The sequence below is a fragment of the Alexandromys fortis genome, unplaced genomic scaffold (genome assembly GCF_014885135.2).
Source record: "Alexandromys fortis isolate MF-2015 unplaced genomic scaffold, M_Fortis_MF-2015_v1.1 scaffold_98, whole genome shotgun sequence".
NCBI classification, from domain to species: domain Eukaryota; kingdom Metazoa; phylum Chordata; class Mammalia; order Rodentia; family Cricetidae; genus Alexandromys; species Alexandromys fortis.
Window position 1 is genome coordinate 3768513 of NW_026068002.1, and position 22802 is coordinate 3791314.

At 39.4% G+C, this 22802-nt stretch overlaps 1 protein-coding gene across 2 annotated transcripts in view; it reads left to right on the top strand.

The window, feature by feature from the left end:
- Farsb (phenylalanyl-tRNA synthetase subunit beta) overlaps positions 1 to 22802 on the top strand; it is a 67251-nt gene that overhangs the window by 7077 nt on the left and 37372 nt on the right. For both annotated transcript variants that reach the window (XM_050161045.1, XM_050161044.1), the window contains 11 exons: positions 1622 to 1776; positions 3466 to 3535; positions 4563 to 4678; positions 8137 to 8287; positions 10601 to 10709; positions 12892 to 12962; positions 14724 to 14785; positions 15519 to 15570; positions 19590 to 19651; positions 19870 to 20077; positions 20534 to 20614. In XM_050161045.1, the coding sequence (XP_050017002.1) occupies positions 1622 to 1776; positions 3466 to 3535; positions 4563 to 4678; positions 8137 to 8287; positions 10601 to 10709; positions 12892 to 12962; positions 14724 to 14785; positions 15519 to 15570; positions 19590 to 19651; positions 19870 to 20077; positions 20534 to 20614 (1137 nt within the window). The remainder of the gene's footprint in view (positions 1 to 1621; positions 1777 to 3465; positions 3536 to 4562; positions 4679 to 8136; positions 8288 to 10600; positions 10710 to 12891; positions 12963 to 14723; positions 14786 to 15518; positions 15571 to 19589; positions 19652 to 19869; positions 20078 to 20533; positions 20615 to 22802) is intronic.

Consider the following 22802-nt stretch of genomic DNA (forward strand, 5'->3'; position numbering starts at 1 on the left):
CCGCCCCTTTTTTTTTTGAGACAGGGTTTCTCTGTGGCTTTGGAGCCTATCCTGGAACTAGCTCTGTAGACCAGGCTGGTCTCGAACTCATAGAGATCCGCCTGCCTCTGCCTCCTGAGTGCTGGGATTAAAGGTGTGCGCCACCATCGCCCGGCCTTCTAACCCCTTCTATATATCCACCCTTCTTTTTCAAACACATGGCTTCTTTTCTCTTTAATTGTTGTTACATACATATGTATACACACTTATTTCCAAATACATAAATATAACCTCACTCTGTATAGTGTTGCTTGTATGTATATATACTTTCAGGGATGACCATTTGATATTGGATAACCAGTTGGTTTGTAAACCCCCTCTTCTCTCTCTTTTTTTCCCCCAGAGTTTGCTGTGTTATTAACTTATAGTTAGACTCTGGCAATTTGGGGATTTTTGTACTCTGTTTTTGGGAGGGTTACTTGCCTTTTTGAGCTCACAGTTTGTCTTGCTAGGCCTTATTTTTGAGAAACAGATGATTTCCTTTATATGATCATACATGCCTTCTGGTTCTGAAATATATTTTTGGCTCTTTGATTTCTGTCAGGTAGTACTCCAAGTGTAGCCTTTATATAGGGCTTCATGAACCGAGTCTGAAAATGACATTAATGCCCTTGCAAGTATTAGAGCTACTTTTTATTCTCTGGTTACCAGGTTATTTCCACTTCTTTACTTAGAGCTCTTCTGCTGTGTGCGCTAGCAGGGTGTCGTAGCTTTCTTCATTAAACAACATTAGTCTGCTGGGCGGTGGTGCACGCCTTTAATCCCAGCACTTGGGAGGCAGAGGCAGGAGGAAATCTGAGTTTGAGGCCGTTCCAGGACATGCTCCAAAGTTACAGAAAAACTGTCTTGAAACACACACACACACACACACAAAAAAAAAAAAGAAAAGAAATCCTGTCTCAAAAAAGAAAACAACAACAACAACAAAAAACCAAATAGGAGTGAAATTGAACTTTTTTTTGCTATGATTATTATTTTAAAAAAAAATGTGTCGTTCTCTGCTGTGGTGGACTCCTTGGCTCCTTCCGTTTTTCCTCTCATTTTCAGCACAGCTCTGCTCTCTGGGTGTTCCGAGGCCTTTGTGCTATCTTTCACTCGCCCTCAGGTTCCTTCCAGGCTGCGTGCTGGGGGCTGCCTGCCAGGGTTCTTGTCGGAGAGCTGTTTCTTTCATGTTGTGACATTTGTATCTTTTTAACACGTTTGTTCTCCTTTGTGTCCATGATGATGTCCATTTCCTTTGGATGACAAAACTTTTTGTGTGAAGTGGCAGAGATGCTGACCATGGTTTTGGAGGCTATATTGTCTCTGCCATAACTAAGTTGTCTCAGTGTATGATAGTAGATAATAATATATGTAATTTTGTTTATCTGTGTTCCAGTGAAGCATTATTTGCCAAAACAGGTGGGGTGCATGAATTGGCTGGTAGTCCACTGTTTGCTGATGTTGCTTTAGATGTATTCTGTCCAGGGGTATAAAACAGTATTTTTTGTCTGCTGTGATTATGACATGTGTAGCATTTTTCTGTTATTGTTGCAGAAAAGATATATTTTGTAGTTTATGAAACTTCTTTGGCTTGTTTTAGACTTCTGAGAAGCAAATTATAAGTAAGGAGCAAGGCAACCAAAAGGCACGGGGAGCCTCAGATGTTGTGCTTTACAAGGTTGACGTCCCTGCCAACAGATATGATCTCCTGTGTCTGGAGGGATTGGCTCGGGGACTTCAAGTCTTCAAAGAAAGGTAAGGAACTGTGCACATAGCTAAGCCGACTCTCTTCTTTTCTTCCTGTTGTTATCAGCAATCAAGCTTAAATTTCTAGGAAAAACCTCATGTGGATACACAGCTTTCGGTCAACATAAATGGTGATTGGAAGATAAGAGTCATGTGGACTGTAGCCACTTCAAAATTGGGAAACAGAGTTTAAAGCTGGGAATACATGATCTTAGGGTTGCCAGGAAAGTCCTTCAACAAGGTTCTGTGGTTTCCCTCAGTAATCCCAGTGTGATGGATAGTTCTTAGATTTGTTAAAGCATGAGGAAAAGTAGGGGTGACAAGTAGACTTTGTTTGCCTTTACCTTGATAATCATAAGGAGCCTGGGGCAGAGGCCTTTGTGGAAGTTTTGAGTATCTTATGGCATGTATACGGTCTTGGACGTGGATGTTAATTGTGGCTTCTCTAGTTTTCATCTCCTGATGTGTAATGAAAGTTTTTTTAAGGCCCTTAAAACTCAGCATGCAGTAGACTGTAGAAGGTGATAAATATGTAAGGTGAAGAAGATGAAACTAGAGCTATCAGAATTAATAATTTTTGTTTTATTTACTTACACATCATCTGTTCAGTTGCAAAAGAGAATGAGCCCTTGGTTGCTGGGTATTCTGAAATTATGAAATCTTAGAGTGAATGTAGATATTTGAAATGATGTTTGGTTATTTGGTTAAGTGTTTTGAATTTGGGGGTTTGTTCAGTTGCTTTCATTCTTGATAATTTAAATGATTGGATTTTAGGACCATGGGTCAGGATCTTTTATTTTTTTAAATTCATGGATATAGGTGTTTATGTGTGTGTTAAAAAAGGCAGCCTTTTTATATATACCTGGCTGGCTTGGAACTTAGTATGCACACCAGGCTGGCCTTGGATCCATGGTAGTCCTCCTGACTCTGCCTTCCAGGTGCTGGGATTATATGTAGGTACAGCCATTCCTACCTAGGATCTGTATTTTCAATAAACATTGTGAATTTTTATATCTAGACAAAATTAGGATGTGATTTCAGCCTTTGTAATTACAACTATGGCCCACAGGCCAGTAGTATCTGCATCACAAGAGAGCTTGCTAGAATGCAGGCTCAGCCTCCAGGATCCATTGAGCTAGGTTCTGAGCTTCAGCAAACTCCTCCGTGGACTGTGGAAATTCTGACCGACAGCAGTACCTGGCTTTGGGTGGTGTCAGTCTGCCAGAAATGCCTTCAGACTGCAGCGGTTACCACGCTTTCACACTGCCTTCTCTGACTCAGTAACTGTGGATAGAACCAGGGCCTCTCTAATCTCAATTTCAATAAACTTTATTTATTCTTAGAACTTAGAATTTTGTGGTACCAATGAAACGTAAACACTGTCTGGTCCAGGGTCTTGAATAGTTCTTGCTCAGTTAATGGATTTGTGGTCTCTGTTGGAACTCCAGTGAGAGACTCATTACCATAGGGTATTCTCTGCAGTTTAGGACAGCTGTAAATGCTAGGAAGTTTGTAGTTTTTTTTTTTCTTATTTTTAATATCCAAACAATGCTGCTTACTGTAATTTAACCCATTTTCTCTAATTTTATTGATTTATATATATATATACAAACTTATATATAAATACTTTATAAGCATAAGCTGTAATTATCAAATAATGTTGCTATTTTAAGTAACTTTGTTTTAATATTATTTTAGGATAAAAGCTCCAGTATACAAACGAGTAATGCCTACGGGAGAAATCCAAAAATTGATTATCACAGAAGAGGTAATAAAAAAGTTCTTATTTTTCCCTTAATTCTCCCTTTTATGCATGTATTAATGAGGTAGAAAGGAAAAAGCAACAAAGCCAACCTTCCTGCCAAATGTCATTTCCTGTGGTCATGTGTTAATATTGGTGTGTTTTCAGTTTCTTACCCTTAAACATTGTCAGTTTATGGGGCCAGAGAGACAGCTCAGCAGTTACAAGCCCTGGCTACTGTTCCACGGGACCTGGGTTCCGTTCCCAGCACCCACATGGCACTCAAACCATTTTCAAGGAGTCTAATGGTCTCTCTGGCCTGTATGGGCACAAAGCATACATGTGATTCACAGGCATATATGCAGGCAAACACCTGTACATATAAAATAACAGTTTTAAAAGGTTGTCAGTTTACTACTAAGGAGTGAAAGAAAACAAAATAAATTGTTTTTATAAAGCACATTTAAATCAGGTGTGGTGGTGCAAGCCTGTAATTCCAGAACATGGAGGAAGAGGCAGAAAGAGGTCAAGGCCAGCATCATTCGTGCAGTGAGTTTGAGGCTGACCTGGGGTACATGAGAGAGAGATCCTGTTTTAAAAAGTCCAAAACAAAACAAAACATAGCTTGAAGGCTGGGGTATAACTCAGTGGGAGAGCATTAGCTTAGTCTGAGAGATGCCTGTGTTCAGTGTCTGCTATAAAAAAAATAATTAAGTAGATGAGACATATTTGAGATACAGTTGTTTAAATTATGATACATTAATAAAATTTATAAAGATAAATGTGGAGGGGTTCTTTTGGCAAAAGTAAAGCCTATGAACAAATTAGTTAAAGGTTAATTTTTCTCTAATTTAGTATCCAGAAATTGTGAATAAAATGTAAATTCTGCTTGTATGTCCTGCTTACCACGTAACTCCTTGTCGATTGACTACATGAATATATGCCTGTTTGAATCAGTTTGTGGCCCCGTCAGGAGTGCAACCACTATTCTGTCGAATGTTTTGACAAAGGAAAGCCCTAGTGCTAACCTGTCCTGCTGGTGCTCTGACTCCAGACAGCTAAAGTGCGCCCCTTTGCTGTGGCCGCGGTTCTCCGGAACATCACCTTCACTAAAGAGCGATATGACAGCTTCATCGAACTGCAAGAGAAACTACACCAGAATATTTGCAGGTTCGTAGGGCTTCGTCCTCTTTCCGCTTGTCTTCCTCTTCTGCCTCCTTTCCATCCCTTCCCTTTCTTATCTCCTTGTCTCACGTATCTACCTGTAGTAGTTACTGTTCTATCATTGGAAAGTGACACCATATCCAAGACAACTTATAACGAAAGGAAGTGTTTAGTTGGGGGGCTTGCTTACAGTTAGAGGGTTAGTCTATGGTCGTCCTGGTGGGGTCATGGTGGCAGGCACAGTGTTGAGAGCTTTACATCCTGATCTGCAGGCAGCAGGCAGAGAGACACGGAGTGTGGCATGATTTTGAAAGTTCAGTTCACCCCCAGAGATAAACATCTTCCAGCAAAGCGACACCTCCTAATCTTTCCCAAATACTTTCACTACCTAGGGACCAAATACTCAAATATATGAGCCTATTGGGGCCATTCTCATTCAAACCACCACACTACCTCTGCAGATTATTTTTCAAAACATTTCTAAACTCTGGTCATGGGAGAATTTCACCTTGCTGCACCAGATAGATGTTTGTTACTGTTTAAACTGGTATGTGTGGGTTGGAGAGATGGTGCGGTGGTAAGAGTACTTGCAGCCCTTGCTTTGGGTTCCCAGCACCCACATGGTGCAGCTTGCAGCCTTGGTGCTGTAACTCCAGTGCTGGATCACCTGACAGCCTCAGGGCTCCTTGCGACTCGCATGTGTGTGTGTGTGTACACAGATATACGTATAAAACATAAATAAAAACAAAAAATCTTAAGAGTGGTGTATATGTGGTATGTAGAGAATTTTTATTTCTAGGAGTTTTCTTGTTTATTTTCTTTCTGTTCAAATCATTTTAAAAATTATGTTTGTAACATGGTTTGCTTGTTTATGCATGCTGGGAGCCAAACTAAGGTCCTCATGCATGTAGATATTCTACCATTGAGCTATATGGCCCCAACCTTGTTCAGATCCTTATTAATATATTAAATTACCAAGCATAAACCATGGAAATTTGAAGGGTAGTCTCACATTTAGAAGTGGAAAAGTTTCTTTGATTGGACCACTTTTTGAATAAGTATAATTAAATTTTGACATATAAAACTTAAACAGGGGTAGACATAAATCTGACATGTAGTGTGGGCTTAGCCTAGATCACAACATTGGAAAAAAAATAAATAAAAGCAACCTGAACTTAAGTGACTGTAGTTTGCTTTATTTTTATGTTTTTTGGCTGTGCTGTGTGCCAAACCCAGGGCCTTAGCCTTGCTGAGCTTCTACAGCATTATCACTTCCCGTGTTGTTCTCTGTAGGGCAGTGGTCTTGAGACCTTTTATTCCTGAACCCTAGGAGTCAGGGAAGGTAATAATGGGACTCCTTGAGGTAATTTCAGTACTTCAGATTTCCTTGGCAGTAGATTTCTGTGAGTTAGAGGCCAGTCCAGTCTAAAGATTGAGTTTTGGGCTAGCTACATAGTGAGACCCTGTCTAAAAGAGGGGAGGAAATATAATGAATTTCATAGCCAGGTAGGGCAGGAAGTTTGCTGTATACTCAAGGGCAGCTAGTTCCAAGCCAGGACTGTGTGGGTGGACCCTGTCCAAACAAACAATAAAAAAGAAAATTGTGTATTTATTAATGGTGAGAAACACTAGCTTTAGTTATTTTGCTTTGATCTTGAAAGAAGTTATATTGATCCAAAGATAATACTGACAGTGACATATTCTTAAATAAAATAGAAAAATGTAAAAAAATAGAAAAGTGAACTTTTATTTCTTGAAGCTCATCAAACTGTAATGACTTGCAGGGTATATGTGTGGTGTGTATGTGGGACAGGTCAGTGACAGTCTAGAAGAACTCTAGATATTTTCTTCAGTGTTGGAAAACGCTTAAAACTACAAATCAGACTTGGCAGCTAGTGCTTATGTGTTTGCTTCTTTGTAAACCATCTTTGCTCAGATAGTAGAAACATGTTCCTGGGACTCTCAATAACATTCTTCGTCTTTTTATGTTAAAAATCTACGTATCAGCTTGCTAATATATGTCACTACTAAGCAAAATAATAAGAAATAAACTAAATTTATTTTGAAGAATAAAACCTTTTAAGTTTATTGTACATTGTAAGAGTACAGTGGGCAAGGGCAATAAAATAGGAACGACTTGTCTGCAGCAAAGTAGAATGCGTTTTTAAAAGAATAAGGTGCAAGGTTTGACAAGCAGTGAAAGCTAGGAAGTGATCAGCAGATTTTGGATTTTTTTTATTATAAATTTTTTTCCCTCCCTCCCTTCCTCCTTTCGTGGAGTTGAGGCTCAGGCTGGCCTGGAACCTGCCTTGATCTTTGTACTGCAGCCTCCTGAGCACTGGAATTGCAGTGAGAACTCCCGTGCTTGACTGAAAATCTCTTCAACATTAGAAGGCATTTCTTTATTTGATTCCACTTCAGCCTCTGCCTTACTTGTTGTTTCTGGAGACTGTCAACTTTAACTGCTGTGGAGAAGAGAGCAAGCACACTCTAATCCTCGGCATCTAGAGGCAGTTCCTGGCAGCAACTCCTAAGTAATGTCTTGAGAGAGTTTGGAAGCTGACATCCTGGTTGTCATAGATTCCCATAAAGTTGTTTCTAGTGTGCCCGTAGCATTTGGTATCTGTACTGTGTGTTGCAATGCTGCCTCCTTAATTCCATCATCTTTTTCTCCACTTAGTAATTCGTCTTGCTAGTCTTTCACAGAACACACATTGTAGTCTCCTGGAGCTTTTGTTTTCTTTGCTCCCTCCTGTGCCTCTCCTGGTTTTCATTGATCAAACATTGCCCTTCCTCCCCTCCCCACCCTTTTTTTAAGGTCTGATTGGTTTCTACTTTCTTATCTATGGATTTGGCAGGGTTTCATTTATCTAAACTCTCGGACCCATGTATTTCATTGTCTGGTATTCCTGTGTTTATTAATAACTCCCTGAATAATAGATCCTTTCTGCTTGCTAGCAGCTCTGCCCAGTTCAGCCACAGTTATTCCAGTTTTTTATCACTTATACTATTTGTTTGTTTGTTTGTTTTGATTCAGTACTGGGATTCTGCCCAGGGCTTTGTGCATGTAAAGCAAGAGCTTTGCCAGTAAGCTACATCCCCAAGTGTATCTAATATTATCCATTTTATCTGATTTATAAATGTGTCATTATATGTAAATACTCTAAATATGTGTGCACCTCCATGTTGAAGTAATTTTAAGAAGTCATAAGAACACAATACTTAGGAAAGCCTTTGTTTCTGCTGTGGAGGTAATCATGCTTAACTGACATTTTGTTCTTGCTATTTTAATGATTATGAGAATTTGTTATGTTGCAATCAAAATGTTACATAGCAACAGCCATGAGCTCTTTTAAGGAAGTGTTTAAAATAAGAATTTAAAACATGGTCTGTTATTTTCAGAATATTAAGATTTCTCACTCTCATTTCCCTTTTCCTCCGCCTTTCCCTCTTTTAACTTTTAGAAAAAGAACATTGGTTGCTATTGGCACTCATGACTTGGACACTTTGTCAGGCCCATTCACTTTCACTGCGAAACGTCCTTCAGATATCAAATTCAAGCCTCTGAATATGACCAAGGAGCATACAGCTTGTGAACTAATGAATATATACAAGGTAAAAAATCTTCTGTTTTATTGTTTGCGTGTGTGTATGCTTGCATTTGTGTGTGCTTGCATGTGTGTGTGCTTGCATGTGTGTGTATTTGAATGAGCCATAGCTGGATAGAGGATCAGACGCCTATGGTTCACTCCTTCCAGAATGTATCTGAGGATTGAACTCAGGTTGCCTGGCTTATGGGAGGAAAGCACCTCACCTACTAAACCATCTCACTGACTTGGTATTATTTTTGTTTTTTCTCTTTAACAAAAAATAAAGTTGACATTTTATGTGTTCCTTCTCAACTTGCAGTTAACATACATAATTTACAACAGTGGTTTTGAGAGAGTCACTATCTTTACCTTACAAATAAGGTTATTATTATTATTATCCCATCGTTTTAAATAAATCATGACATGCCTTTAATGTTGAGTATTGAGTTAGGAAGAAATAGTGACTGCTTTTTTCGGGGGGTGGGGGAGAAGAGCAGTGTCTGGGCTCTGTCCCAAAGAAATGCATTCTCCTGACTAAAACGGGGTCAGAACCAGGGCTTCTTGAACTTCCCACTTGGTGACCTTTTCTCATGTGACTGTAGGGATGTAGGTATAGCACGCAGGTGTGGGAATCAAGTATTTGCTGATAATAAATCGTAAAGAAACTTATTTTAAATAACATTATTTAATATTCATTTATAAAAACAATTTATTGAACTCTTCATTAAAATATTTAGTAAATAAAATTATTAAATGAATTATTTAAATTTTTATGAATATTTAATATTGAATATTTAAATAACTTATTTTAAATAAATAAACTTATTTTGAAAATAGTTTGTAGTGTATATTTGTACATTTATTAAAGGTAAGAGTAAATTACATATTAATGAGCTTGAAATGCTTGTTTACTTTATCTTAAAGACTGAAATCCTGGATGAGTATTTGATACTGTGGGATGTGGAACTTAGTGTTTTTCAGAGTTGATTGATATTTTGATTTTATAATTGTCAGTGCTTCATGTAAATACAGAACACAGAATGACAGATTTGTTCAGAGCATTTTAGAAATGTTTGGGAATCCTATTTTATTCCTAAGCCAAAATTTATTCTAACACAATATAATCTGAGGATAAATAATTTTATATGACTTAAGGAATAACAAGAAAATATTAACTCTTTTAGCTGGCAGTGGGGGTACATATGTGTAATCCCAGCATTTTGAAGGCTGAGGCAGGAAACGTGCAGGTTCAGAAAGTCTTTGTTTTCCATAATTAAACTATTGTGTTTCTACAAGACCAGAAAACTTCTGTGTACAGTGTAGTCACTGAAGTTCATAGCCATGGCGTGCAATAGTGTTGAATCTGGGCTGAGGTGTGAATGTGGTGCCGTGCGCTGTGCAAAGTGTGCTTTCTGAGTGTCCTGGAGCAGGACTGCAGTGGAGGCTTGACAGCATGGGAAGCGCTGCTAGAAACCTCACCTTCGTCACCTGCTGGATTCGGAATTGATGTTTGGTTGTTGTGCCTTCAAAAACCTTTTGTTGTTACCAGATTTTTATTAACATCCACATTCAGTCATGTGACCCATATAAAGCTGTGATCCACAGTTTAAGTAGCTATGGCCTGGATCGCAATTTGTCTATTGTTAGCTTTTGGTTTTTTGGTTGATTTGTTTGTTTTGAGACAGTATCTATATATGTAGCCCTGACTGGCCTAGAACTCACTATTAGATTAGACTGTCCTTGTCCCTGTCCTCCTGCCTCTGCCTTCTGAATGCTGAGACTAAAGGCATAAGCAACTGTGTTTGGGTTCTTGTTACTATTTAAACCTCTGAGATGTTATTAGTGTGTTAGAAGGATTAAGAGCCAGCAAGTAAACTATACTCTTTTTAATTTTCACATTTGTGTTGAATTAACACTCATGCATGTATAGTTAGAAATTTAGCTATTGTGTATGTGAGCAACACTATTGTAAATTAGCTACCCGTTAGCATCTTAGAGCCTTAGCAGTGGTCATGGATTCAGCTGTCAGTTAACATTGAAAATAACAAGTACAAATAGTATCATTTCTCCTCACTTACCAGTGACTTCATTTGGCTTTCTGAATTTTGTGATGGCTGCATTTTGTTTGTGATGACTTGTCAATGCCTATGCAAATCTGTTTTCACTCTGGGAAAGGGACCACTTTCTCATCTCACCCAGGTAATAGAGACTATGCAAAAATTAAGATGTCCATTTATAGTGGTAAAGTTTATGAGTTTATACCTTTCTGTCATTTGGAACATTTTTGGTGTCTGCTGGTTAAACTAGAAATAACTAATTTTGACTTAATTCTTTTCAGACTGACAATCACCTAAAGCAATATTTACATATCATTGAAAATAAGCCCCTGTATCCAGTTATCTATGACAGCAATGGTGTGGTCCTCTCCATGCCCCCGATTATAAATGGTGAGTAACTGCATGAAAAGCGTAGATCTTTTCAGCTTCTTATCGGTGCTTTTGTAGAAGTCTCAATAGTCTGACTGAGTTGTCAGTCATTAACTGTAGATCTGAATCTCAGGTCTTTTGTAGATTTTATTTAATGCGCGAAACAATCCCACACCAGTTAGGATTTAAAGGGGTATTTATTTTGGGGGGATAAAACTCACAAAACACCAACCGTCAGGAAAGGAGCTTAGTAGCAGGAGCTGGAACCAAGCTCCAGAATCAAGAGAGCAGCCGAGGCTTGCCACTCTTTTTTAAAGATAAATAGACCACGCCCCAGTGGGCTGGTATTTCAGCAGCTATTGGCTGAAGGAGCGGAAGGTCCTCCCACAGCATTTATTAAAAATTAAAAAAATTATGTGTATAAATGTTTTGCCTGCATGTATATCTCTGCACCACGTGTGTGCCTGGTACCTTTGGAGTCCAGAAGAGAGCGTCAGATCCTCTGGAAAAGGAGTTACAGATGGTTATGAATCACTGTGTGGGTGCTGGGAACTGAACTCAGGTCCTTTGCAAGAGCAACAAGTGCTCTAGGCCATTAATCTATCTCTCCAGCCCCATAGATTTTATTTTAAGAGTTCTTTGTACATTTTTTTTCAAAACCTTTAGCTTAATTGCTGATTTTTATGTAAAAAATATATATTATTTAGAATGATATAGAGTGTACATTTAATTTGAAACTGTAAAAATATTTATGCATGTGTAAGTATATTCTGATGCTAATCTATAGGTTGTGTCACATTTTTCAGGCTGTACTGATGTTTTAGATATGCTTAGTGTCTGGCTAGCGTATGTACTTGGCCTGTGTGGGAGCATGCATATCAGAGCATGTGTGGAGGTCAGAGGGCAGCATTCAGGAGTCGGGTATCCTTCCACCACATCCACATCGGTTCCAGGACTGAATTAGGCTGCCAGGCTCAAGCACAAGCGTGCTGGCCCTTTGGGTAAAAAAAGAGAAAGAGAATTTTCATTTGTTTTTTTTACTTAGATGTTTGGCTTTAACAGCATGTTTTTGTTGAACTCAAGCTCTAATTTGTAGTTTTATACTAAAACTTATTTACATGGACTTTTAATTCCTTTTTTTTTTTTTAAAATGACTTTACTACAGTAGCAATCTATTTATTTATCCTGACAGCTGACTGTCCAGGACATGAAAAAAATGGACACAAATTATAAACACATTATCAATGACTTTCATATTTAAAATAAACCATAGAATGTGTTTTACTTCCTTTTTAAAGGAAGCTTAGGAAGCAGTTTAAGTGAGCTTACTTAACGCCGCAGATGTGTCTCTTTGGGGAGACCAGAGGAGGTTTAGCTGCCACAGGATGAGAAGGAAATACTGATGCTGCAGATGCCTGCACTTTTGATGGTCAAGAATGTGGGCCTATAAGTCGACTAGATCCAAACTACTCTTAACCTTAGCGTGCTGTAGTTTGTCATCATCATTATGTGGTTTAATCTTTCAAAACTTTAGTTATCTTTTTGTTGTTGTTTGTTTTATATTTTAAAACAGGGTTTCTACATAGCCTTGGATATCTTGAAACCAGTGTTTAAACCAGACTTACCTTGAACTCACAGAAGTCTACCTCCTTTTCCTTCTTGAGTGCTGGGGTTGTTTGCAATATTGTCATAAGATGGTGAAGATTATCCGTATTTTTCAGCTTGTAATAGAAGCTTAAAAGTCTGATAGCCCAGGTCTGGTGGCTCAGTGGAGGGTAAAGGCACTCGACTCCACACCTGCTGAGCTATGTTTGGTTCCTGGAACCTATGTTGTATAAAGAGGACTACTCTTGCAAGTTGTCCTCTGACATTCACACCTGTGCCATGGCATGCACACTAAATAAATAATTATATAAAGAAAGTGTTATATATCCTATAACCACACATAGTGGTTCATATTTATAATCCCATTACTTGGAAAGTTGAGGCAGGAGGATCACTGTGGCCTGAGCTATATATTGAATTCTAGATTAACCTGGGCTAATGATACCCTTTCTACAAAAATCAAAGGAAAAAAGTTGTATATCCCCTTATTTCTAGGGTATTTAGATTGTTTTCTATGTTTAAAATGTGATTTAAAAAAAAAAACAACAAGATTTGTATTATATCAAGTGTCTGAAATTTTTGTTGTTATTGTTTACAGGGAACCATTCAAAAATAACACTGAATACTAGGAATGTATTTATTGAATGCACAGGAACTGACTTCACTAAGGTAAATAAAATGTTTAACTTTTATACTATTAGACAGTATAATTTTACTTTTGGGCCAAAACTTATTTTAAAGTTTATAATGTTAAAATAGGTGGGAACATATTATCAAAACTTAGAAAATTAAAGTGATATAGATAATGTACAGCTTGTTTATGGTACTTTCATTAATTTACAAATGTTTATTGAGCACCAGATGTCTTTCTAGTGTTAGGAACTTAATAAGTATATGCTTCCTGACTTAGCAAGGTAGACATGTGACTGTAGAGACTGCAATTGTATTACTTCATCAGCTTAATTTTAGTGACTAAATAGTCTGTGCCTTTGTGTTCTTGGGAAGTTTTTCTTAAAAAAAAAAAAAAAAGAAAGAAAGAAAAAGAAAAGAACTAGCTGTGCTGGGTATGGGAGGGTGGTGTGCCCAGAATTTCAGCCGGTGAGGGGCAGGAAGGTCAGGGATTCAGGATCCTCTTTGACTACTTAGGTTCAAAGCTAGCCTGGGCTACTTGAGACATTGTGTCAAAAAACCAACCAACCAGAAGAATTGGGTAAAAAGAACTTTTATCTTTAGGTACTTGATAGCTTACATTCCTGAAGGTGTCTAGACTATGTAAATTGTCTGCTCCCTTTTGATTACTACAATTGTTGGAAAACTTTGACATGTGACATATGACTTCTTGATAGTATGCAGATAGCCAATTAAGAGAGAACCTATAGCAATAGGGGTCGGCATGTGGAAACAGAATCTTAAAAGACTCTCCCCAACATCTGCAGCATTGGAGACTGTTTTAGGCACTTGATTTGTATCTGTTATCTGTGATATTTACCTTTAGAATTATTATCAGTGTGATACAGATTTTACTATTTAAATTTTTTTAATATTTAAATCCATGTACTGACAGACCTTAGAGGTATTCCCTGAAGCTTATATCCAAGCTAAACATATAAGAGTAAAACATATGTCCCAATCAGTTTTTTTTCTTTTTTAAAAAGATTTATTTTATTTATGTGTATGAGTGTTTTTTCTGCATACACACACGTATGCACGTACCACAAATGTGCCTGGTGGCTGCAGAGGCCAGAAATGTTGTCATATTCCCTGGAACTAGAGTTGCCTTAAACAGTTGTGAGTTGCTGTATGGGTGCTGGGAACTGAGCTGGAGTGCTCTGTAAGAGTAGCAAGTGCTCCTAACTGCTGAGCCATCTCTCCAGCCCCCAGTAAGGATTTGTTTTATTCTAAGAACTTATATGGCCCTTACTATATATTAAGGATGTTCTATGTGCTTTGTGTTTGTGTGTTCATTCTTATAGTTACCAAAGGTAGGAATTTTTATTATCTCTATTTAACCAATGAGAGAATTGAGATACAGAGAGAATAAAGTAGATCATCTAAAGTCATATTGTTAGTAAGTGGTTGAGCCAGGATTCCAGCAGTCTGTCTTCAGAGACTTAAGAAATTGATAACATTTACTCCAGTAACTAGCCATTTGTCTCTCTTGAAACCTCATAATCCAGGGTTGGGGTGGGGGAACTAAACAATTTGTCTCAGTCATGGATTGTAACTCTCAGAGCTGCATAAATAGAGAACACCTGAAGATAAGAACGAGCCTGCTCCTAAGTTTTTATTCCACTTCCTTTCTTAGAATGTGTATGTAAGGGTTCATTTTTAGGTGTTTGAAGACTAAATTATAATAAATAGTCATTACATCTGAATTGGGTGAATATATACTTATAAATTACCATAATATGTGTATTTTTTCTTTTGCAGGCAAAAATCGTGCTTGACATTATTGTCACCATGTTCAGTGAATACTGTGAAAATCAGTTTACGTAAGTTGACTCAGCACCATCTTTCACCAGTGCTTTGAAACCAAGGCTCTAAGGCCTCCCTGTACTATTTGTAACAATGTAGTATACATATACACCATATACACGTGCAGGCAAAGCACTCATACACATAAATAAATCTTTAAAAATTTTGATTGGGACGTTGCTTTACTCTTACATATTTAGCTTGGATATAAGCTTCGGGGAGCACATCTAAGTCTGTCAGTGCATGTATTTAGATGTGGGTCCTGTAGCTAGAACACATCACGGGGAAGACATAACTCTAAACAGTATGCAGAGTGGAAAGTGTTAATCTTTTGCCAACATTCTGGTGTTTATAAAGCCAATCTGGCAAGGCCTCTTGGAGGCAATGAAATTTAAGTCGTATTTAACAACCAGTAGGCAGAGGATATAAAGATAGAGGAGCAGCTAAATAAAGTTGTAGAAGTGTATGAGAAAGCTCCATGTTCTTACTATGGAGTAGTGACAACTTATTCTAGACTCTCTTGTTAAAGAGTTCATGTAGGATGCATGCCTGACACACTTGGGACCTGGAGTGGTAGAATAATATTGTATGTGGGAAGACTGGTCAAATGACGAGGGTCAGATGTGAGCGATCGAACGTGTTGAAACTGGAGTTATAAAACAGAGTTATTGATCATATACATTTGAAGAATTTGTAGCTCATTTATTTTCTTAAGCATTTTATTTCTGACTTTTTTTTTTTTTAATTTAGAGTTGAAGCAGCTGAAGTAGTTTCTCCTAATGGAAAATCAAACACCTTTCCAGTAAGTTCTTAAAAGATGATGGTAATGGTAGTCCTGGCCCTATTACCCGCAGTGGTTGTTGAGTGTTTGTTTCTCGGTGTTGTTTAAATCCATCTGTCCACTCACACACTGCAGTTCTCTGCGAGGCCTTTCTGTAGGGAGATCACGGGGCCTGGACTGTTTACTGTTGTCTGTTTATAAGTGTGGCGAGGATTTGAGGGTAGGCGCCTGACTGGAGCTGTCTTCACAGCACACTGCATAGTAACGTGATTCTGTGATCTGCCCTCTTATTAGCAGTTAGCTGGGCAATTTCTGCTCTCCTTTTACCATTACTTGGTTCTGCATATTGAGTTTGTGTGTTCACTTTGGAATCGGTAATCACTGAAGGCTGTCATTGTAGCAACTGAATGTGTTCAGACTGCATTAGAAGTAAGCACAGTTATTGTTACACATGGAGGTCTGGTAGAAAACAGTGAAGCTAGTTCTGTTCTTTTCTTTTCTTTTCTTTTCTTTTCTTTTCTTTTCTTTTCTTTTCTTTTCTTTTCTTTCCTGCTTTTAAAACAGGGTTTTGCTTTGTAGCTGAGGCTGGCCTGGAATTCACTATGTAGCTAAAGCTATTCTTGAATTCATGATCCCCATGAATTGGAGTATGCTCCCACATCCACTGTAAGGTGGTCATTTTGAAGTGGAACATTATCACAGTCATTTAGTTGTGATTCTGGTTCAGTGAGACCACTCTGATCAGCTTGTATTCCTTTGAGTTTTTTTTTTTTAAACTGCTCTGTCATTTATGAAGTAAATCAGAACATAAAATTTGTTTTTTTAAAACATTAAAATTTTAAAAGTTTTATGTATGCAAGTGTTTTGCCTGTATGTATGTATGTCTGTGTACCATAAGTGTTATGGGCCTGTGCTCAAGGAGACCACAGGATAGTGTATGATCTTTGGCACTGGAGTACAGGTGGTTGTGAGCTACCATGTGGGTGCTGGAAACAGAACCTACCCTGTTGAAGAGATGGGAAGTACCTTTCTCTACTTCCTCCCAGCCAGTAAAGTAGTTTTTTTTTTTTTGGTTTTTCGAGACAGGGTTTCTCTGTGGCTTTGGAGCCTGTCCTGGAACTAGCTCTGTAGACCAGGCTGGTCTTGAACTCACAGAGATCCGCCTGCCTCTGCCTCCCGAGTGCTGGGATTAAAGGCATGAGCCACCACCGCCCGGCCCAGTAAAGTAGTTTTAAAGTATGATAAAATCTGCTAAGATGAAAACATTACCCTTCCTAAAATCATTAGTGTTTAGTATGGTATTCTTTTAAAACTTCTTGGTATTATTGGTATGTGAGTGTGTGTGTGCATATGCACAATGTCTGTGGAGGCCAGAGGACAGTGTTATGGAGTCATTCGCTATCCATTTTTTGTGAACTCTGGGGTTTGCCAGGCTGTGTAGCAAGAACTTTTGTCCACTGAACCATCTTGCTGCCTTAGCATCTTATTTTATTCTAGATTATCATAGAGAAAGTGGTTATGTACTAGATAGCTGAAATTACAGTGTCAGTTTTTGTTGGATTAGAGATTTTGTAGTTTGTGTTGGGCCTTTTATAATGCTGGGCTTGGAACCCAGGGTACCACAAATGTGAGGCAAGGACTATACTACTAAACTATACTTTAACTTGATTTGCATTTTAGTGGTGATTGTTGGTTGACTTTTATTAACAAACAAAACAAGACAAGAAAAGAAAGGAAAAAGAAAGAATGAAAGGAAAAGAAAAGGAAGCCGGGCTTTCACTGGATGTCAAGGGGGAGCTCAGGGAGCAGCAGCAACCATAGCAGCACTGCTAAGATGAGGACAGAAAAGAGCTTAGGTTTTTAAAGGTGACATTACAGGGCTACCCATTGTAAGAGAGCAAGCCAGTGCTTTCCCCGCAGGGTATCCAGTCCTGTAGCTGGATCTGAGGGATTTGAGAGGCAGAGAAATTGGTACTATCTATGTGGTAGGAAAATCGCCGGTGCTACATTCCAAGGCCATTCATGTGGACAAAGGAAGAATTTGTGGTTGCTTTTTTGTTTGTTTCTTTTTCTGAGACCAAAAAAATTAGCCCATATTGGCCTCAATCTCCTGATCATCCTGCTTAATTCCCTCAGTGATATGTTACAGGTTGCACAATTTCATAATGATCTTTCAAATGTCCCATTTAAAGAAGATTCTTTAAAAGAAAAAAACAACAACTTTAGTACTTCATGTGTATGGGTGTTCTGCCTGCATGTGTATCTGTGTACCATGTGCATTCAGTGCTTGTAGAAGACCTGGAGTTACAGTTGGTTGTCAACTGTCATGTGGATTCTGAGGATTGAACTTCGGTCCTGTGGAAGACCATCAACCACTGAGCCATCCAAGCTTCTTTATCTTTTTTTTTTTTAATATGAGAGATTTTCAAGTTTTAATAAAACAGTATATATTTTTGTAAAGACGAGGAGAAATATGCTTTAAAGTTTGGTTAATTTTTTTCCTTGTGTAGAAAGCCTCATGAAAACATGTGTTATAGAGCACTTTGGTCAATTTAAAATTGTGGGTTTCTGAAGAGGAGTGCTGGGCATTTGTGAAGGTTTTTTTCTTAAACTTGTCCTAGAGCAGCGCTGAGTGTCTGCTGAGCAGGCCGCCCCGAGGGAGAGTGCTCCTTCTGTATATGAAATGCAGGGTCCCTCAAACACCAGTAAGGTTGGTTGTTTTTCACTGGCCTTGCTGCTTCATAGAAAGGAGTAGGTTTTGGAGGTCACTGATTAACACTGTGAGCTTTGGAGACAGACTTTCTCTGTCTCTTCATTATTGTGTGCACTCATTAGCTGTGCACATCGAGAGTAACTTGGGATAAGTGTTCGTAAACTGTGTGCAAAGGGGGCTGGAGAGATGGCTCAGCGGTTAAGAGCATTGCCTGCTCATCCAAAGGTCCTGAGTTCAATTCTCAGCAACCACATGGTGGCTCACGACCATCTGTAATGAGGTCTGGTGGTGCCCTCTTCCGGTCTGCAGGCTGTGTGCCATTTGAAGGAGAGGGGGTGCCAGTTTATGAAGTTTTCTCACCCACTTTTACTGTCTCCTGGAGTGGATTGATAGGCAGATCGGGGGACATCATAGTATTTTCTACTTGAGAAATGGCAACAGAGAAATTTATTTTTTAAAAAAATATTAATTATGGGGATTGGGAATTTAGCTTAGTGTTGGAGTGATTGCCTAGCAAGAACATAATCCTCAGTTCCAGGAGATAGAGACATAATAGATAAATAGTATAGATAGATAGATAGATGGAAAGAAGAGAGAGAGATAGTGTTTATTTAGGGTGTGCAAACTATAGCCCGCAAGTAGAACTCACAGGACAGCTTGCAGGAGACATTTCTCTCCTCTCGTGTCAGTCCTGGGGATTGAACTCAGGTCATCTGACACGGCAGCAAGCTCCTTTACCCACAGAGCCATTTGGCTGACCCAGGAAATGTGCTCCCTAAGTCTCACTAGTACAGTGACTGGTATATTTGTGACAGTTGGATTGTTGTCCTTTGGTCATATACTTTTGCTTTCATAAGACCGAACATTTGTAAACATCTTAGAAATGATGTGGTATGATAGCATTGTACTATAGGAGAGAGGATGACCTTGTAAAAGAAAAATGTTTGTGATTTATATTATTTTCAAGCAGTAAAAAAAATTTAGGACATAGAATATTCATATACGAGTCAGGTATAACAAATTGGGTCTATAATAATGTTTAAAAACCTCAGGTTTAGACTGGGCAGTGTGGTGCAAGCCTTTAATCCCAGAGGCAGAGGCAGAGGCAGAGGCAGGCGGCAGCTAGGACTGTTACACAGAGAAACTCTGTCTCAAAAAAACAAAACAACAACAACAAACCCCCCCCCCCCCCGGGTTTATTTCAGTGTGTGGCTCTAAGAACAGTCTCTTGGCTGGGTAATGAAGCTGTAACAGCGGGTGGAATGAGACAGACTAGAAAACTGCCTCTGATGAGGGATGATTGAAGTTTTCAAACTTTCTCTCTCAGGAGCTGGCTTACAGAAAGGAGATGGTGAGAGCTGATTTAATTAACAAGAAAGTTGGAATCAGGTATGCTTTGAAACTTATTTGTGGGGGAGAGAAGAGAATTCAAGTACACAGTGAGTGATTTTTCTTGAAAGAGTGTTTGATAGTAAGCTAAGATATTTGATACCATAACAGAGCTCAGTGAGAGGAGTTACTATTTCAGGTAGGAACTATCTCAAAACAGAATGTCAGCATGTTTTACCTACTCCACTGAAGCTTATGGTTTGTGCGTTCTTTTTTAGGGAATCTCCTGCAAACCTTGCCAAGCTCCTGACCAGGATGTGTCTGAAGTCAGAAGTCATAGGCGATGGCAATCAGATTGAGGTTGAAATTCCTCCCACCAGATCCGACGTTATCCATGCATGTGATATCGTGGAGGACGCGGCTATTGCTTATGGATATAACAACATTCAGATGATTCTGCCGAAAACGTACACCATAGCTAATCAGGTAAGATTGCACCCTTAAATAAACACTCCTCTTGTTAGCGACTGGCTATTGAATGCCAGGAAGGTTTTGAGACAAACAGAACCTGGGAATTAAGCAGCATTTGGATGTGCTTTGCTATGAGAGGTATTTGCTATGGGGAAGGATACAAAACAGATGCCCAGATGATTAGAGTGAGCTGAGAACCTGTGATGACTTGTTCTTTGAGGAAAGGCAGGTTTCAAATGTGGAACTCTTGTTGAATCTCTTTAACTGGAGGATTCATTTTCTCAGCTTAGGCCTGAAGGCAGACACTGTGTGGGAGAGGAGGGGTGGGAGGCTGCTGGGTAGCTGTGGTGGGGATATTAGCAGTATGCTGGTGAGGGGAGGAGTTTGGTTCCTTTCAGCGGTATGTTCTGCATGAGTCTTTAAGAAAACAAAGCAGGTTTGTGATGTCTTGGTGTGTTGCTTTTTCCTCAGTTTCCTCTCAACAAGCTTACGGAGCTTCTCAGAGTGGACATGGCTGCTGCTGGCTTCACTGAAGCTCTTACTTTTGCTCTGGTATGTTTGCAACTCACTTTTGTCCAGCTGAATGTTTCCTTGGGATCCCTGAATTGAAGAGAGACTTTGTTCCTTGAGATTGTACAATTTTTAGTAAAGAAAAATGGGGACGGGATTTTGGGTTTTTTTTTGTTGTTTGTTTGTTTTTTTTTTTTGTTTTTTAATAGTCATAGAAGACCATGAAGGCCTAGGGGGAAAAAGCCCCATGACATTTGATGTAAGTGTGGAAGGTGCACAATGAATTTCACAAAAAGATTTGTTAGGTTAGAATATTTGGTCTTAATTTGGTTGTGGCTGACCCCACTAGATGCTGCCCTGGTTAAGGGCTTGGGAACTGTTCCACATTAGACTTAGTTCTTTGTCTTTGAACATGTTCACAAACATTTGCTTTGAGTTGAAAAGCTGACATAAAAGGCCTAAATCAGGAAATGAATGTTATTACAGAATCAGAAGGAACTCGGCCTCTCTCTCCTCAGGCTGACCATTGAAAGACATAAACACGCCTGCAGTTTGTATGGTTTCCCCTGGCCGAGAACATCTGTGTTGCCCAGACTGCAGTGCTTGGCGTCCCAGTGAGCTTGATTTAACAACCTGTGGGTGGCTGGAGCAGCTGCCTGGCTTTCTGACCCCAGCCCTGAAGTGCTAAATCTTTAGAGTATTAGATGATTGTTCTGAGGCAGCATTTGTTGTTAGCAGGCCCTGCACCTGTGGGGAAGCTTGAACAGGAGAGAAGAGTAGCCGATACACAGTACACACTGCACACAGCAGAATCTGATGAGAGTCAGGGCCGTGGGGGCCCAGTGCTTGGCCCCTGTCTCACCTCGTGTACACTAGGCTTAGAGTGCCATGTCTCGTATGTGGACGTTCATTTTCATTTGTGAGCAGTCACCATTTTGTCAAAGTTGAACTATAAAACTTAGCATTTCTTGAGAAATGTGTTTGTTTTTTAAAGTTAAGTGACATAGGAAACAATACATTATCATTTTGAAGGATTTCAACTTTATAAAATACAAAGTAACCACTGGTTCCTCTCTCCACTTCTGATTGTATTTTTCTTCCCCAAACTACTTGCTGTTAAAACTTTGGATTGTAGTTCTTACTGCCTTCTATTAGTGCTTTTTGATTTTGTTACCGAGTCCATGTATCTTGTAGGAGCACATAAGCTGCTTTCTGCTAGGGGCTGCTCTGCAGGGAGGGTTTGCTCACCACTGATAACTGTATGCATATGGTGCCAGTTCTTCCCAGGAAGTGCAGCAGTTAGAGTAACTTTTCTGCCAGGCTCTCCATCTCCCATACAACCACAGGTACGAGCCCAAGATTCCAGCCCAGGCTGTCCTGAGCCAAAGCTTGTGACTGAATTATAGCACCAGAGTGTAACACTGAGCAGTCTGCTCAGCTGTCCAGTCACACCCGTTTATATTCGTTGTCTGGGAGGAAAAGAGGGAGGGGCTGGATATCTAGAGAGGACAGATTTCACATAAAGTTTATTACTAAAAGTCTTTATAGTGGCTGGAGAGGTGGCTCGGTGTTGAAATATGAAGAGGCGGCGGGGTTGCGTCCCCAACACCCCGGCCGCTTGGCTAGCTTATGCCCGAAATAACAACACACAAACTATATTCATTTAAGGAACTGCTTGGCCCATGAACTCTAGCCCTTACAGGCTAACTCTCGCACCTGGACTAGCCCATTTCTAATAATGCTTGTAAGCACCCCAAGGTGCGCTTACCAGGAAGATTCTAGCCTCTGTCCATCCTGGGAGAGTTGAGCATGGCGTCTCTGCTCCAGCAGAGCTGTCGGGTCTCTCCGGGAGCAGGGCAGAGTCTGACCTCACTTCCTCTTCCGCCCAGAATTCTATTCTGTTTACTCCTCCCATCTATGTTCTAAGCTGAGGCCAAGCAGTTGGTTTATTATAACTTAACCAATGAAATCAACAGATTGATATATGACACTCCCACATCAGCTCGGAGGTTTAGAGCAATGGCTACTCTTGCAAGGGACCCAGGTTCAATCTCTAGCACCCAGGTGGTGGCTCTGTAACTTTAGTCCTAGGGCTTCTGTGGGCATCATGTGCTCATATAGTGTACAGACATGCATGCAGGACAAAACACCTGTATGCTTAAAATGAACAAATGAATAATTAAGTTTAAAAGTCTATAATGTTCTGTATTTTCTAAGCAGAGCTTACCAT